Source organism: Balearica regulorum, chromosome 18 (assembly GCF_011004875.1).
Source record: "Balearica regulorum gibbericeps isolate bBalReg1 chromosome 18, bBalReg1.pri, whole genome shotgun sequence".
NCBI lineage: Eukaryota > Metazoa > Chordata > Aves > Gruiformes > Gruidae > Balearica > Balearica regulorum.
In genome coordinates this window covers 3,114,881-3,130,190 of record NC_046201.1, presented here as the reverse complement: position 1 = coordinate 3,130,190, position 15,310 = coordinate 3,114,881, and the positions used below count along the sequence as shown (strand labels likewise).

The 15,310-nt window shown below is 54.7% G+C and overlaps 2 protein-coding genes across 5 annotated transcripts in view; one reads left to right on the top strand and one right to left on the bottom strand.

The window, feature by feature from the left end:
* ARSG (arylsulfatase G) overlaps positions 1-15,310 on the top strand; it is a 41,062-nt gene that overhangs the window by 4,126 nt on the left and 21,626 nt on the right. The window lies entirely within an intron of this gene.
* Positions 925-9,563, bottom strand: SLC16A6 (solute carrier family 16 member 6). 3 transcript variants are annotated; one of them, XM_075770263.1, is made up of 8 exons: positions 9,310-9,476; positions 9,096-9,152; positions 7,036-7,278; positions 6,270-6,413; positions 5,376-5,504; positions 3,570-4,391; positions 2,257-2,926; positions 925-2,090 (listed from the first exon to the last, which is right to left on the bottom strand). In XM_075770263.1, the coding sequence occupies exons 2-7, from the start codon at positions 9,106-9,108 to the stop codon at positions 2,673-2,675; spliced, it is 1,605 nt and encodes a 534-aa protein (XP_075626378.1). In that variant the 5' UTR covers positions 9,109-9,152; positions 9,310-9,476; the 3' UTR covers positions 925-2,090; positions 2,257-2,672. The 3 variants fall into 3 exon arrangements, with proteins under 3 accessions (XP_075626378.1, XP_075626377.1, XP_075626376.1); XM_075770262.1 differs by lacking the exon at positions 9,096-9,152 and having other exon boundaries at positions 9,310-9,563; XM_075770261.1 differs by lacking the exon at positions 9,310-9,476 and having other exon boundaries at positions 8,950-9,152.

The window sequence follows — 15,310 nt, the reverse complement described above, 5'->3', positions numbered from 1 at the left end:
GAGGAAGCGGCATGTGATGGCCACGCTGCCATGAGCCCTTCCGGGAGGGGAAAGCGGGGCCAAAGCCTGCGACAATCCCTTGTCCGAGGGAGGGAGAAGAGGGAGAGGAAGAAAGTTTCTTCATTTTCTTTATTTAAGAAAGAAAAAAAAAAAAAAGGGGAAAAAAAAAAAGAAAAAGTTTATTGCAAAACTCAGTGTTTTCGAGTATTTCCAGAGTCCACTAGGTACGTTACAAACAAATCAGCAAGTCTTGCTTTGACCGCATTAAAGCCTGCTTCTGGGTCTTCTGCGCCCGCACACACACATACTCACTCGCTCCCCTGCTCGTGCCGCGACACAGACAGGAACAGAAACGTACTGTGAGGTCAGTGACAAACGTATTATTTGATCTGTATTGGAAATTGTTGTAAAAAAAAAAATATTAAATTACAGTAGAACCTCGCAAATCTGCAGAACAGGGAGCTTCCACACACACGCAAAACCTGGAGGCCTTTTTCCACTTCCAAGCAGAGTTGTGATAGCAAAGTGCTGTAGTGAGGTCTCGTATCACAAAGACTTCAATAATCTTACAATTATAGTCTACAGAACATTTACCAAAATGCTTGAAGTATCATAAATTAACAATAAATAAAAAGCACATCTTAATGCAACATCGTTATTTGTTCATTTACTCACTGATTCACTAGTTCTCTGTAAGGGGTCTTCCAGTCCTGGGTGCAATGCAGCGAGGTTCTGCTGGCCGTGATAAAGTGCTGAGGCAGAGGAAGGACGCGAGACCGAAGGTCTCGGGGCAGTGAGGATGGATTGCTCTAGCCACTTGGGTGCAAGAGTGCCTGTTGGCTTTTTTTTTTTTTTTTTGGACATGTAAGACAGGAAAAAAAAAAAAAAAAAAGAAAATCAAGCACCTTCCCCAAAAGAGCTGGGTTTTGGTGGTGTTTGTTGTTGGGTTTTTTTTACAGATTGTCCCACATTTCTATGGCTGGTAAAATACAGACAGGTCAGCATAGCAGTTAATGCATGATGCCACTTCCACTGAAATACACAGAAATGTTGGTTGGGGTTTTTCCCCCAAACCTGAACACTTGTTTTATTTGTCCCCCTGAGTTGCCTGGAGGCGTTACGATGCACATAGGTGGGGTAAGCAAGCTGGTGTCACCGTGAGTGGGACTCTCCCATTAAGACTAAATGAACAGCTAGCACATTATCTTTTACCGTTCCCATCACACCTTCAACGTGCACAGGCTCCAGTTCAGCAGCAAAAAACAAAAAAAACCAAAACCAACCAACCTCTTGCTGACTTTGGGGGAGCCGGGGAAGGGGGTACGGCTCAGAGCAGCCGCCCCGTGCCCCCGCCGCTGGGGGATGCGGGGAGCAGACAAAGCGGGGGCGGGGGGGAACGTGAGGCTTTCCCCGTTCCTTCGGTGACGCAGCAAAGATTTCCTTGTGCACCTGTAAGCAAAAGGTTTCGGTACATTAAGACATACTGGGCCAAATCCTCCCTGCGGGGTGGGCTGGTTACGGCAGCGGAGCTAGGTCCATTGACACCAGCTGAGGCCTTTCGGAAAGCGATGCTGGAGCTGTAGTTTATTATTTTTTTTTTTTTTTTCCTTTCTAAATAAGAACTGGGTTACCTAAGGCCTACCTATTAAAAACAGCTACACTTTATGCTGTAAGAGTAAGTTTCCCAATGATTTCACAAGCTAGCAATACAAGATAGGTATTGAAGAAATTGATGTAAAGACAGCTTTCCGTTATGCAAAAGATGATTTTTCCTCTCCAGTTATTTAACCTAACCTCCTTTAACAATCTTAGAATAAATTAATAAATACTAGTTAAATTAGAAACAGTACTGACTGTCAATAGAAAACAGTTTTAAGGATACCCATCAGGAGAGGAAAAATTATCTTATGAAGTATGTGCAGTAATAACTGGCCATAAAGACATATGGAGCCTCCAATTTCCCAGCATTTGTGACGTTCAAGTTAATTAGAAGAACATTAGCAATGGTTTAAGTCAGTTATCTAGCCTAGCCTCCTCCTCAAATCTATCACACGAGTCCATATTCTTCCAGAAGATGATGCAGTTGGCTACTGGTGGCCATAAAGACATATGGAGCCTCCAATTTCCCAGCATTTGTGACGTTCAAGTTAATTAGAAGAACATTAGCAATGGTTTAAGTCAGTTATCTAGCCTAGCCTCCTCCTCAAATCTATCACACGAGTCCATATTCTTCCAGAAGATGATGCAGTTGGCTACTGGTGGCGTAGGAAACGCTCGTCTCCAGTTCGTATCATGGGCTTCTTGACTGCGTGGAGTTTCGGTAGGGGATGGGTGAGGACAGTCAGAGGCTGAGCTGCTTCTGCTGTTGCTGTTCTGAGTTTTTCTGGGATCCGTTGAACCTTTAGCTATGTGTGGTATCAGGAAAGCAGGAGTGTGCATCACATCTTCATGCTAGACAAGTTATTCTTATGTGGCTATCAGTATTTTCTATGGAGCTTTCCATTGTTGGTTAAAAAAGTTCTTTCTAACAGTAATAAAAAAAGTTGTTGGTAGCAACTGTTCACATTTAAAATTTCACATTCCCTTTAGAATGTAGTTTTAAAACGTGGAGCAGAGCTGATGGTTTCCCCAGTCTCACGCTGAGTACATTAGATGGAGAAGGAACAGGGATTTTATGCCATGCTGTCACAGCCTTTTCCTGAATTTTCTGCTTTTCCAATATCCATTTCAATAAAGTCATCTGGTAAGTCTGGTAAGTCTGGTACGACGACCTCCGCCGCGCTCTCCTCTGCGCACTGCTGCTGGCGGTGGCACAGCCCAGCCTTGCACGGTCTCACCAGGGACAGAAACACAGCACCCAGGACCATGCCAGCAGCACAGGAGTAAAAGGCTGAGCTGTAGTTCTGTGTCGTATCCACTAACACACCTAGGGAAAACACATTTACAGCACTTAGCCACGACCGGCTCTCCCTCTCCCATCCATCCCTCCTATAGGATTTTTAATTTGGGAACCACTGCATCATTTTATTTCCAATCGAAAGCTACTCAGTGGCAAACAGATGCTACCTTAAAAAAAAAAAAAAAGTAAAAACATTGCATTCAGGGGCATGTAGTGTCATCTTCAGGCAAGTCAGAACCCTTCGGGCACTGCAGGGACACTAAGCCCGAGATGCATCGGGCATCTATTTCTTACGCTAGAGACTTCACCTCTCTGCAGCGTACGCAGGAACACAGGCACCGTGAAAGCAATTTGTTTCTGCCGTTCGCCAGAGCCTGAAGTGGTGCCAGGTTTAGGTTTTAACAGAGCAGGGTAGCACTGCAGTATTTTCCTTCACTCCGAGGTTCCTCAGTGGAGGCTGCCTCCTCGGTGGGACTCTGCAGAGCTGCATTGCAGCAGTCTTCTGGCTCCCAGAGTCTCCTACTACTAGTTGCAGGGCTTTTAGGATAGTACTATGATTAGCGCTGCCGGAGTACTTTCTAGACAGAGATCAGCACCAACAGCTGTCAAGCATACAAAAAAAAAAAAAAGAAAAAGAAAAAGAAAATTAAGATGAAAGTTTTAGAGTTACCTGCAAGGGGTGGTCCGGCCAACCCAGCTAAGCTTTGAATGAAGACGTAGACTCCAGCCGCAGAAGACATCTTTGCGATACCAACCACATCATCTTCTGCCAGGAGGGGAATATGCGTGCCCGCTACCGTTCCGAGCATGAACCCGAAAAATATGCTACATGTCATCAAGCCCCAGAATTCAGAGGCAAAAGGGAAGGCAAACAACGCTACAGACAGCAGAACAACGCAGATGAGTTCGATGTAGATTTTGCGGATAGGCTTTTTGTTGAGAACCCAGCCAGCTGAAATTCTTCCAAAGACCTCCGCGATGGCCATGGCGGACAGTATGTATGCAGAGTGGTCTTTGCTGATGCCAAGGCTGAGACTCAGGGGAATGATGTAGAGGGAGGGAGCGAAGAAGCCCAGGGTAGCGAACAGGCCAAAGAATGCATAACAGATAAAGCTATAGTCTTTCATCACAGAGAAGTCCAGTAGTTTGGTTTTTGGTTCTGGAGGGGTGCTGTTATTTTCAACAAGTATCTGTACGTGTTCCTTTGGTTCTTCACTTTTCGGCTCTGCTTTGGTTTTTCCAGGCACATTGCTGGGTGAGGTAGTTATTTCTACTCCTGAGTCTATGGACTCTATTGAGGTGCGTGTTTGCTCATTTTCAAGCATGTACTTTGTCTCCGTGGGCTCTTCTGGAGGCTGCGCTTTCACTTCTTCTTGCTCTTTGATGATAATGGGTCGCAGCAGTGATCCGCAGATGACGATGCTTAGCTGTAGCACCCCGACAGAAAGGAGGCTGTATCTCCAGCCAATCTGCTCCTTCAGAGCAGTAATTGCTGCGGGAAGAGAGCACCAGAAGAGAGTATAACTAGAAAAGCCCAAAGTTATACCAAGACGTTATTTGAATTTACATCTAGGGAAGTAACTGAAGCTTCAGTCACTGGAGGGTCCCAAGCACCTCGGCTCTTGCAGAGGCTGAGCAGGGCTCCCTCCTGCCCAGGGCCACCCAGGGGTCTCGCACCCACGTTCTTCCCATCAGCTGCAGCAGACGAGCTAGAAGTTGCATTTAACATCTGGCTAGCAGAAGCTATCTTTTAGGTAGCCACTTCAAGGTCCCAGCAAGTTTGGGATGCGCAAGGACGAAGGTGGTGTTATTTTTAGTGAATGAGAGCAAACTCGAATTTCCTTTCTCAGCTGACCCCACCCTGAAACCAGCTACTAGAGGAAGTGTCTTGCTCTACTCAAAGGTGCATGCCACTGCTCAGTTACAAGCCTTCATCCGCAATCAAAGCGGCTTTGCCATGGGTATCAGCGGAAAGCAAGCATGCACAGCAGAAGACCCCCTGAACTGCAGAGGACGGGCAGTGACAGGGACATGCTGCCTGGGGACAGGTCCCCAAAAGGCTGGGGCAGTTCAGCAGCCCGTGCTAAGCACAAGCCCACTAACCTTTAGGAGCAGTTATGTATACTGCATATGTTTTAAATAGCTGAAGTTTCTTGGACTTATTTTTAGCCTGCGAGATCTATATAGGGAGCCTGGCGGGCTGTGTATCAGTGAGGCACGTCCTGCTCTGGCAGGCGATGCTGGGGAGAGCTCAGGCACCGTTAGACCAGTCTCCAGGGTTACTTGTGACCCTGCCTGCTGGGCACGAGTGCCACAGGCATGTGAGCAACTACTCCTGGGCTTTAGCAGCTCGTGGAAAGCTCCATGAGCACCCTGGTATCGACGGCCTTTGGCTCCCGTTTGCTTGGGAAAAGGATCGGCGCAGCGTCGTGCTTTAGGGGTGCATGTACGAACTCACAGTAGTCAGGCACTGTACCTGGTGCAAAGGAGAAAACAGCAAAACATTCTCCTGTAGATGCCACTGCTGTGACCAGCGAACGTCTTTTGTCAAAATACTGTGATAAAATGGTGACAGTCGGGAGGAAAGAGAGGCAGTATCCAAGGCCTGTGAATAAATGCCAAAAATTGCCATAACAACAAGTAAGGGAGGGGGAAACACCGATGCAAGAACACGTTAAGTCAGCTTTCTTGGTGGCGAGATTACAGTATCATTTCGGCCAACTCAGCAAGTCACCCTGGAAGAAAATCATTGGGGAAACCACAATGTTATTTTTTTTAAATTGGCGGGGGGAAAAGAAGAGAAAAAAAAAAAAAAGAAAACCAAACCAAGAGACCCAACCTCCCAAACCTGCTAGATAATGCCTTCTGTTCCCAAACAGCCAGCGGGGTCCACTTTGAGGACCTCGTCTGCTTAGAGTTTGAGCCTGTAGCAATTGCTCTCCTAAGGCAAACTCCCGGCCATGGATGCGAGGAGGACACCCAGGCCAGATTGGAGAGGGGGGAAGAGTGTCAGGAGGAAAAAACAAAGGACAGAGGGAGAGGTTAGAGGATTTGACCCTGCAAACAGCTTTCACATCCCCAGCAATCCCAGTCAATCGGAAGCAATCGGTACAGCCGCACCAGCGGGGCTGTCTGCAGGACCAAGTCCCAGGATGGTCCCCGGGTGACACCGGGCAGAAAGCCAAGCCCTGAGCCCGCGCCATCACCTCTGCTGGGAGGGTGAGGTCAGCTCAGACAGGGCAGCAGCATTTCTCAAGCACTCCCAGTGTCACGGGGAGTAAAACCCTCCCCACCCCGGCCAGAGCCGCGCTTGCGGGAAGCCGCAGGAGTAAGCAAAGAGTTCGGCAGGTACGGGAATAGGACGACTCACCAGAGATGACGCCGATGGTGACATACATGTCCACAACAGTGCGGGCAAAGGAGGCGGTGACCATGCCGGTGCTGATCAGCACCCCTCCGGCCATCACCACAAAGCGGTGACCGAAGCGATTGCTGAGGACCGTTGACAGAGGAGCTGGATGGGTGGGAAAGGAAAAGAGCTGTGGTCAACACCCACGTCAGCGACTTCACCAGCTACCGTCTCCTTCAGAGGTGCTTCCTGTGCCCCCACGCAGGTCTCTGACCTGCCACCTCCCCTGCCCACGGGCCTCACAGCAGAGCGTGTCCCCAGAGCCATCCCCGGAGCGCTGCACAGCTCACAGCATTTAGACGTGCCAAAAAAACCTAAGAGACTAAGACGGGCGCGTGGCAGCCTGGGATAAGCCTGCGGCAACGTCCACGGACGCCAGTGGATTTCCGTGAGGCTCAAGTTCTTTCTAATCCTTTTCACTACAGAGTTAGGTTTCAAAACTCTTGTCTTCACCCCTTGCTGATGAGGGCTGAACGGCCGGGCCAGGGTCAGTGACACAGACCACGTCCCTGTACCACCCAGCGGGAAAGGAGATGGGGCTCAAAGGGACTTCTGGGCTGAAAGTTAGACTTCTTGGCATTTCAGGAGCACGCAGGCTCCGGGCTGTGTGGCTGTTATTTATAGCTGAGCCATTACGGACTCAAAAGTCCCAGGTACCAGGTCCTGGTGTGCTGAGTCAGCAGCACGACTGCCCCTTGCACTCGCACTGAACGCCTGTTACTCTTACCTGTGAAAGTCTGTACAAACACACATATGGATATTATCCAGGATATCCTGCTATTGGTTTCGTCAAAGCTTTCCATCAGGTCATTAAAGAAGACACCAAACGATTTTATAATGCCGTATGTTAGAGCTTCCACAAAGAAGAAAGCAAAAGCAATTGTCCAACCCCATCCTCCGTCAGGCACTTTAGTATAAACATTTGGAGCCGTGCACGGCATTTTTACAGCTTTGACAGTCATTTTTTGATCTGGAAAAGAGGGGAGAAAGAGCCAGGCATCAGTTTAAGATGAATTTTGCTGGAAGAGGCAGCTGAAACACCACTAAGGCACTGCTAGCCAGCCCCTGTGCTGCTGAGGGATTACACGCAGGAGCTGGGCTGAAGTTTCTGCCTTTGTCACCCCACAGGGCTCGTTTCTGTTGGTACCCTTGGAGCCCAGGACCAGAAACTCTCCGCTTAGCACCCGGGCGAGCTGTTCCCATCAGCAAACCCCAGCGCCTGGGAGCTGTTGTCTGTATTTTGGTGCGTGTGGGTGGATGGATGCCATTTGTGAAAGATCCACCGCGGGACCCAGCGTGGGCTTGTGGAGCTGCGGGACCTCCCCAGGAGCACCCATCCTCCCCACCACACCCTGCTGTCTGGCTTAGGGTGGCCGGTGACACCTCAGTGCCCCCCCCTTTGCTGCGGGGTCGGTCAGTGTTAGAACCCACCATCGCACCCTGCGGTGTCCTGACCCCACTGAGCAGCTGCTGGCACTTGGGGTGACAGGAGGTCCTCGGGAGCCTGCCCGTTCCCCAAAATGGCTGCTCCAGGGCTGCCAAACACCCATTGCCCACAACATGGTAACCTGGCAGTAGCTGTGGTGTCACCCCCACTGTCACGAACTCCCCCGCTGTCCCCTGCAGCCCTGGGGGTCACCCCCCACCCCCATCATCAGGAGGAGATCACCCCGTATGGCACGGGGGGGGTGGGGTGGGGGGGGGTATCCCCCGCTCCGTGTCACCCGTGGATGCGCAGAGGCAGCTTTTGCCCTACACGGGCTCCCCGCCGCACCCGAGCACCGCCACACCTGCGGGGGGGGGGGGGGACACGGACGGACAGTCCCGGGGTGAAGCCCCCAGCGACCACCCCGGGACAGGACCGCGAGGTGGCCGTGGGCTGCCGCCCCCCCCCCCCGCCCCGTGGGCTGCCTCCGGCCCCACGCCCGCGGTGTTCCGGGCACGGCGTGAACCTGCGGTTCTTGCGGGCGGCGCGTTTCCTCCCCGCGCCGCCGTCCCCAGCAGCCACCAGGCATTTCCCTCCTCCATTTTATACACCAGATCAGCGGCACGACTCTCTCGGCGGAGGAAGCCCGAGCGGCTCCGGCACCGCTCCCCCATCCCACTGGGGAACTTCTCACGGAGGACCAGGCGAGTTGCGTGCGCGTTCCCGGTACCACCGGCACCCACCGGGGACCCGTGAGCGGACCCACGGGAGCCTGGCTGGGTGGGGGATGCAGGGATCCACCCGAAGGGTCCCCTGAGCGGGGCGTGGGGCTCTCAGCACCCCGCTGACCCCTCCGCGGTGCTGCGCGGTGGCTCAAGGCTGGTGCACGGCTCCCGTGGGGGCTCTTCTGCCAGGGATGGAGCGAGGCGTGGGCTCCAGCATCCCTCCGGTGCTGCCTGCGCCCAGGCTCCGCTGCGGCCCGGGGCGGGGGGGGGGGACAGGGGCAGGACCACCGCCGTGTGCCCAGGCGGGAGTTGAGCCTCTGCCCAAAGTTTGTGGGAAGTGCCTGGATACCCCCCGCCCCCCGAGAGGGGCACCGGGTCTGCAATGAATTCCTGTGTCACTGCACAAGGCATGGGGGGAGGGAGATAAGATCAGAAGGAAGCACGCTATTTAGAAGAAAAAAAAAAACCCAAAACCAAAAACCACCCAAACCCAAAACCCCACAAACGCTGGCGTACGTTATGTACATTTAAAAATGAAAATAAATTATGATAGGGGAAAAAAAAAATTCAAGTGCCAGAGCTGAGGAGCCCAGTGCGGCCCCCCCTTCCCTGCATCACTTTCCGAACATTTCAGACCTGATTTCTGCATCGCCACCGCCGCACCGGCTCCTCGGCGGGCGCCGGGGCCGCCAGCTAAAAATAAAGGGATGCGGAAAAAGGGAGGGTGGAGGGAAGCAAAAAAAAAAAAAAAAAAAAAAGCAGGAAAATTAAAAAATAATAATAATAGAAAAAAAAAAAAGGCAAACAAAGACCCCCCTCCCCCGGAGTTCCCGGGCGGGAGCCCACTCACCGGGCGGCGCTGGGTGCTGCGGCGGGGCTAGGGGCTGCCCATGGCCGGGGCAGGGCGGGCGGGCGACCCTCGGCGGCGGGGCGGCGAGAGAAGGCGGCCCCGCTGCCCGCCGGCCTCCGGCCGCTGCTGCTCCCGCTGCCCGCGGCGGCGGCTGCTCTGCGCTCGCTCCCAGCCCTTATATACCGGCTGGAGCCGGTCTCCGCCGGCGGCTCCGCAGCGCCATGTGCGCGCCGGGCCCGGCTCACCCCAGCGGCGGCGCCGGCACCGCGTGTGCGGCTGAGGGGCGGTGCTGGCGGTGCTGGCGGTGCTGGCGGCGGGGGAGTGCGGCCTTTCCTCCCCCCCCCCCCCAGCCCCGCCCCGGCCCCGCTCCCAGCCCCCCGGGCCGGCACCTGCTGGAGCGGTCCGGGCTTTCCCTCACCGCTTCCCCCCCCCCCCTCCCCGCCTCCTCCTCCCGGCCAAGCTGCAGCCCCGCGGGGGGCGGCCGGGGCTGGAGCGGCGCCGGGCGCAGCAGGTCCCCGCCGGTTCGGCCGAGCCGGAGCCGAGGCCGCGCTGCTTGGGGGGGGGGGGGATGTGTGTGTGTGCCGCTTCCGGGGGGTCGCCGGGCGGAGGAGCAGCGGTAGCAAAAACCTTGCCGGTGCCCCCCACCCCCCCCCCGCCGCCGCTGCCCTCGGTGAGCGGCACCGGGAGTGGGGTTTGGGTCCCCCCTAAATGGCGGGGGCTCTGGGAGCCCGCTCCCGTTCAGTGCCAAAGTTTTGAGCCCTTTGCAGAAAAGGCTTCGATCCCCTTACGGGAAAGGGATGAGATGATGCGAGTTGGGGTGCGAGCAAAAAATCCCCACACGCTTGAGGCCCTTTGGGCAGCGTGACCGGGATGCGGCCGCCTGCCTCCCTCCTCACCCCGCAGCAGCGGGATGTGGTGTTGGGAGCATCCCAGGTTCGGGCTCGCTGGGAACGGGACGGGAGCAGCTGGGATGGGGCTGAGCACACGCCGAAGCCCTGCGTGCCGTTTCTGAGGACGGCAGCGTGTGCCCATCCCCTCCATGTTCTAGTGTGGGCAGCACATTTTTAGGGGAAAACACCCCCTTTATTTAGGGAGCTTAAAAAGTAGTGATTTGCGAGTCAAACTGGAAGCAGGCAAGACCGACTCGCCACCTATATGGATGGGGGAGGAAGGGGGGGGGTCAGACATCTGGCATGGAGAGCATAGGACAGAGGTCTCTCCCAGCAGTGCCTGGCAAAGGGGAGTGGAGCTAAAATGATGAGTGCTTTAGGGTTTCCCCTAAATTTCCCTGAAATTGGTAAAAAAGAGGAAAAAACTGACAGCGCTGCATTTCCCGGCTCGCTGTGCCACAGCCACCGCTACCGCTGCATCCCGGTGCTGGCTCGATGCGCTGGGTGTGGACGGACGCTGCCAGGGAGGTTTTGGAACCTTGCACCGTTCCCTGGGGCTCATGGGCGAGTGACTTTTCCCCCCCAGGTAATAACAGAGGGCTCAGAGTGGGGTGTTGACGGGACCCCTCCTCACCTGCCTCCTGCACTGGCCCGGGACCCCACCGCAGTTTGCTGGGTTAAAGTGGAACCTGCCGATTCTGGGTCGTACCCCTGGAAAAACAACCCAGGTTAAAATGTTCCTTCAGTGCCTCACCCGTCAGCAAGGGCTGCTGTGTTTGATTTGGCAGGAGTCCCTTCTCTTCGTTTGCTTTTTTTGGTCACAATAGGCATTGCTAGGTGGGACGGCACAGGTAAGGGTAGCGGGCAGAGGGGGCAAAATTTTGCAAACTTCTGATAAATGAGGCAAATTAGCTATCGCTTTCGCTCGATAACTTTGAGAAAGCAGCCGCTAATTTCTCGTGGTACTGGTCCAATGGCCGCCGCCTCCAGCAAGCCACTGATACTCTTGTCCTCGCCGGGAGGTTTCGGCAGCTTCACCCCTTGTAGTCCCAAACAAGCTAAAATCCAGGCGCTGGGCCATGGGGAACGATGGGGGGGCGATGGGGACTGCGCCCTGTGTGTCCCTGGGGAGCCCCGTATTCCCTGTCCTGCAGGAAACCCCTTCCTCCGAGGGGTTATGCCTTTCAGGGGTACAGATAAAGGGCAACCACCTTGTCTGGCCTCAAAGAGCCGATATCCCCTTACACAAGCTTTTCCTTGCGAATGGGTCGCCCTCCCCGAGCTGTAATTCTTCCTGGCAGCGACAGTGCAAGTGGTTATGGGACAACAAAAGAGGTTTGTGCCTCCAGGGGAGAAATAAGAATGCAGATATCTTTGGCATGAAAAAACAAAGGCGATTTACTCCTTGGTATTTCTTGTCAGTACTTTGCATCTGTCTCTGCTTCACCTTCTCATTCCTTTCCTTTGGGCTTTCCAAGTGCAATAAGGCTTTGGGGAGCGATGGGAGCCGGAGGGGCCCTGTGGGAGGGATGGGGCTGACCGCTGGCGGCTGCAGCCTCTCCGGCCCAGGGCTTCGCGGCTCTGCTGTGAAATTCTTTTTTTCCCCATGTTGTTCAGCCACTTCAGGCGAATTTCCCCTGCTGCAGCCCGGCCTCGGAGAGGGCTTGGTCCTATCTTGCCGCGACGCTTTGCCCCAGCACATCCAACGCGGGTCCGTCCCGTGCCTGGCAGCAGCTTGCACCAGGACGCGCTTCTCCATCTTCCCGGGGACTTCTGCTCTGCTCCCGGCTTGGGTGCGTGGCTGATGTTTGAGGGCTCTGTAAACCGTAGTGAAGGAGAGCAAACGTCCTGTCGGTGGGCATAAATCAGCCGGGAGCTGGAAAACAGGGCGGGCTGCAAACAGAAAGGGAGCGTGGGCCCCTGCTTTCTGCCACCGGATGGGTCAGGGACTTCCAGTTCATTTATTCTGCTGGGGTTCACCCAGCCCTGCTCAGCATGTGTAATGTTTTCTCTGAAAGACCTAGCAGTTATATGGGTGAAAAACATTATCCTGTCTCAGGAACTGGCAGAAATCCTAGTAAATCTGCAGAAGTATGTTTTCGTCGGTGCTGCTTATTCTGTTAGGCGAACTAGTATAAACTATTCCAGTAGAAAACCTTTTCCTGGAATAAAGTCTTGACTCTGTTCAGAGCATTGTCAGGACAGTTGTACTGGGAACAGAGCTTTGCTGGTAAACATGCCCGGACCGAGGAGGCCTGACGGGGCAGACGCAGAGCTCGTGCACCCTCTGCCCCACGGACGAACCCCTCGCAAGGCACCTGCTGCCCTTTGCTGCGCTCGAATCAGAACTAAAATCTGTGCATGGTTAATTTGCAAACAAAATAGGGATTTTTTTTTTTGCTCCCCCCCCCCCCCCCCGAAAGCCTGGCTGTCCCAGCTGGGATGTGCCACCGTCCATCCCCTTCAGGCTGTGGCTGGGCATCCCCAGCGGGGTCAGGGTCAGCGCCGTGAGCCATGCCATGGGGGCACGTCCCCATCCTGCGTCACTCGGCAGCTGTGCGGTCGACACGCAGCTTGAGCGATCGCTTCTGCTTGCCTGCCTCAGTTTCCCTAACTCAGTCCGGCCGATGCGAGGGGTGATGCTGGGAGCCCCCCAGGGTGGTCCTGGGATAACAGCGGGTGCCCACACCAGTTTGAATTTCTCTTCCCTGCTGTGTCCTTATCTCCCCTCTCCTCGCAGCCAGGACAGGGATGCCTGCCGGGGCTTTTGGCAGGAGAACGTGTCCGCCGGCGCGGGTTTGGGCCAGAGATCAGAGCCGTGATGCCCTGGGTGGGGTGCGAGCCCCCGGGTGCTGGCGGAGGACGGCTCTGCGCAGTCGACATGGCTGGGCGTGCTTCAAAGGGCGGCAGGTTTTTCTCGGCTCCGGCTGCTGCTTTGCTCTCCAGGCAGGCGTGAAAATGTGAAAGAATGTGAAAAATGTGAAAATGATCGTGCTGGCCCCAAGATTTGTAAACTTCTGGTTAATGTGTAATAAATACATGACAGATACTTCCAGCACTGGGCGGGCGACCGTGGTCACTCAGTGGTGGTACGACGGGTGGTGGCATCCCGGAGCCGAGGAGGAGGCATCTCCCATCGCGTGCCCTGGGGCCAGCACTGGTTGGAGAGGCTTTGGGGCTTTTCTAAACTGGTTTGTCTGGTTTCGACTTATCCCCCGTCTTTCTGTGAACTGCCTCATCTGGCTTGCAAAAAATGCACTTTATTTTATTTGTTTAATTCTTCCCTGGTACAAGGTGCGCGCTGTGAAGCCCAAGCGCACAGCGTCCAGTCGGAGCGATGCCGGTGCTCGCAGCCCAGCGCCACGTGGCAAGGAGCGTGGTGCCGGTGCTGGTGCCGGTTATCGGGAGACCTTGGTTCCTGGGAGTGCTTCTGCCCGGGTAGCTCCTCAGGCTGTAACCACTGGTGCAGTATTTCCTGCTCGGCATGAAGTGAGGTGCCGCAGCAACCACGTTCCCACCGTAGTCAGTCTGGGGAAATCTCTTCTGAGTCTTTTTTTTTTTTTTTTTTGCAAAAATAGCTAAAAGATGGTCCTTCAGCTCTGCATGGATCTGGTTGTAGCAAAGCTATAGGGGAAAAGAGATGCTACTGAAACATGGGTCGTGGCTCGGCGGTGAGCGGGGTTCGTCCCAGGGAGGCTCCCCACGACCGCCGTGGCACTGCCAGAGGTCCAGCGCAGCGTGCCACGGGGCCAGAGCCGGCTCAGCCCGGACTCACCCAGGAATTCCAGATCAAAAGGGTCGGAGAGGCACCTCTGCCAAGGAGCTCAGAGGGGAGCATGCTGGAGTTGATGCCAAGGGGCGGCCTCATGCTCCACCGGGGTTTGGACCTGCTGTGGATGTGGACGGTTCTGCAGGAGCCTGGCAAGAGCCGCGCCGCGTGTCCCACCTTCCACGGGCCATGCTCCACCTCTCCTTCAAACGGCCTCTGAGCATCAGAGATCAACAAGTTTTCTCTGATGCTAATGCATAAATTTCAAGCCTGGATGACTTTCCCCTATAATTTAGAGAGAAGAGTGTGTCCTTTGAAAATGGGTTTGATTGTTTTTGTTAGCCGTGTCATCCTGGCATCCCTCCCCAAAGTAAATGGAAAGGACAGAGGTTTGTGGGCGAACGTGGGTTTGGCTCCCTTGGGTTTTGCTCGGTTTTTCTGGGTGGCTGCAGGTGCCGACGGGGGATTTCCAGTGCACGTTGCGTGGCACAGGGCCAGCCCCGGGGAAGGGATGGGGTCTGGCACGGTGCTGCGTGGAGGATGCTCGGAGAGGCTGGGGCTCAGCGTGGAGACCACGCTCGACCTGGAGAAGGGGCCTGGGAGCTGCTGGACGCTGGCGAAGGGGCCGGAGGGTAGGATTACGTGGTGTGGCTTCCCGGAAAGGGTGAGCACCACCCGCCTTAGGCATGGCTCAGCTGGGATGGTTACGTGAGGCTCAGCTGAACGTTGTCTCTTTATTTTTCCCCCAAAACCAGTTCCTGTGCTGGGCGATCTCCTGCTCCATCGCCCTGCGGAGAGCCCCGGCCAGAGGGCTGAGATGGGGCTGAGGTCGCCCTGGGCTGTGCCCGGGTTAACCCATGCTGTTCCTATGAAGCTGGCGGCTCAAGCCTGTGCTCTCCTCGGTCCAACAGGGCTCAGCCCCTGTGCGGGGGTGTTGGACTGGAGCAGGGATGCTCCTTTGAAGCCCCCTTCCCCAAAGAAACCCCAAGAGCTTTCCAAAGAAATTAGAAAGGGAATTTTTTATGGGACAAGAAAGGCGACTTAGCTGCCGTCAAACATGTCCAAATACCTACTCTGGGTTCTTCTTGCTGTTTGCCGTTCAGGCATGAGGGATGACCTCCGGATGAGTTAGGATGCAGAATGGGAGCCGGGCTCGTGCGGTTTGTTTGGGCAGAGCCGTGCAGCCTCTCCCGTGGCTCAGCCCTCTCCTGCAGCTCAGCCCACCAACCCACCACATCCCACCCCCGTTAATTAATGTACGGAGAGCTTCGAGGCCCTTGGAGGGAAGTTTATAAATTGATGCTCTGGGCTATGAATTATAAATGGATCCACATCCCTGATC

Coding starts and splice junctions, on each gene's coding strand:
- SLC16A6 (XM_075770261.1), bottom strand. CDS start 8,986: ATGTACATAACGTACGCCAGCGTTTGTGGGGTTTTGG. Junction 5,505..6,269: donor CACCATCGGCGTCATCTCTG/GTGAGTCGTCCT, acceptor ATTTATTCACAG/GCCTTGGATACTGCCTCTCT. Junction 4,392..5,375: donor TGTTTTCTCCTTTGCACCAG/GTACAGTGCCTG, acceptor CTCTTCCCGCAG/CAATTACTGCTCTGAAGGAG.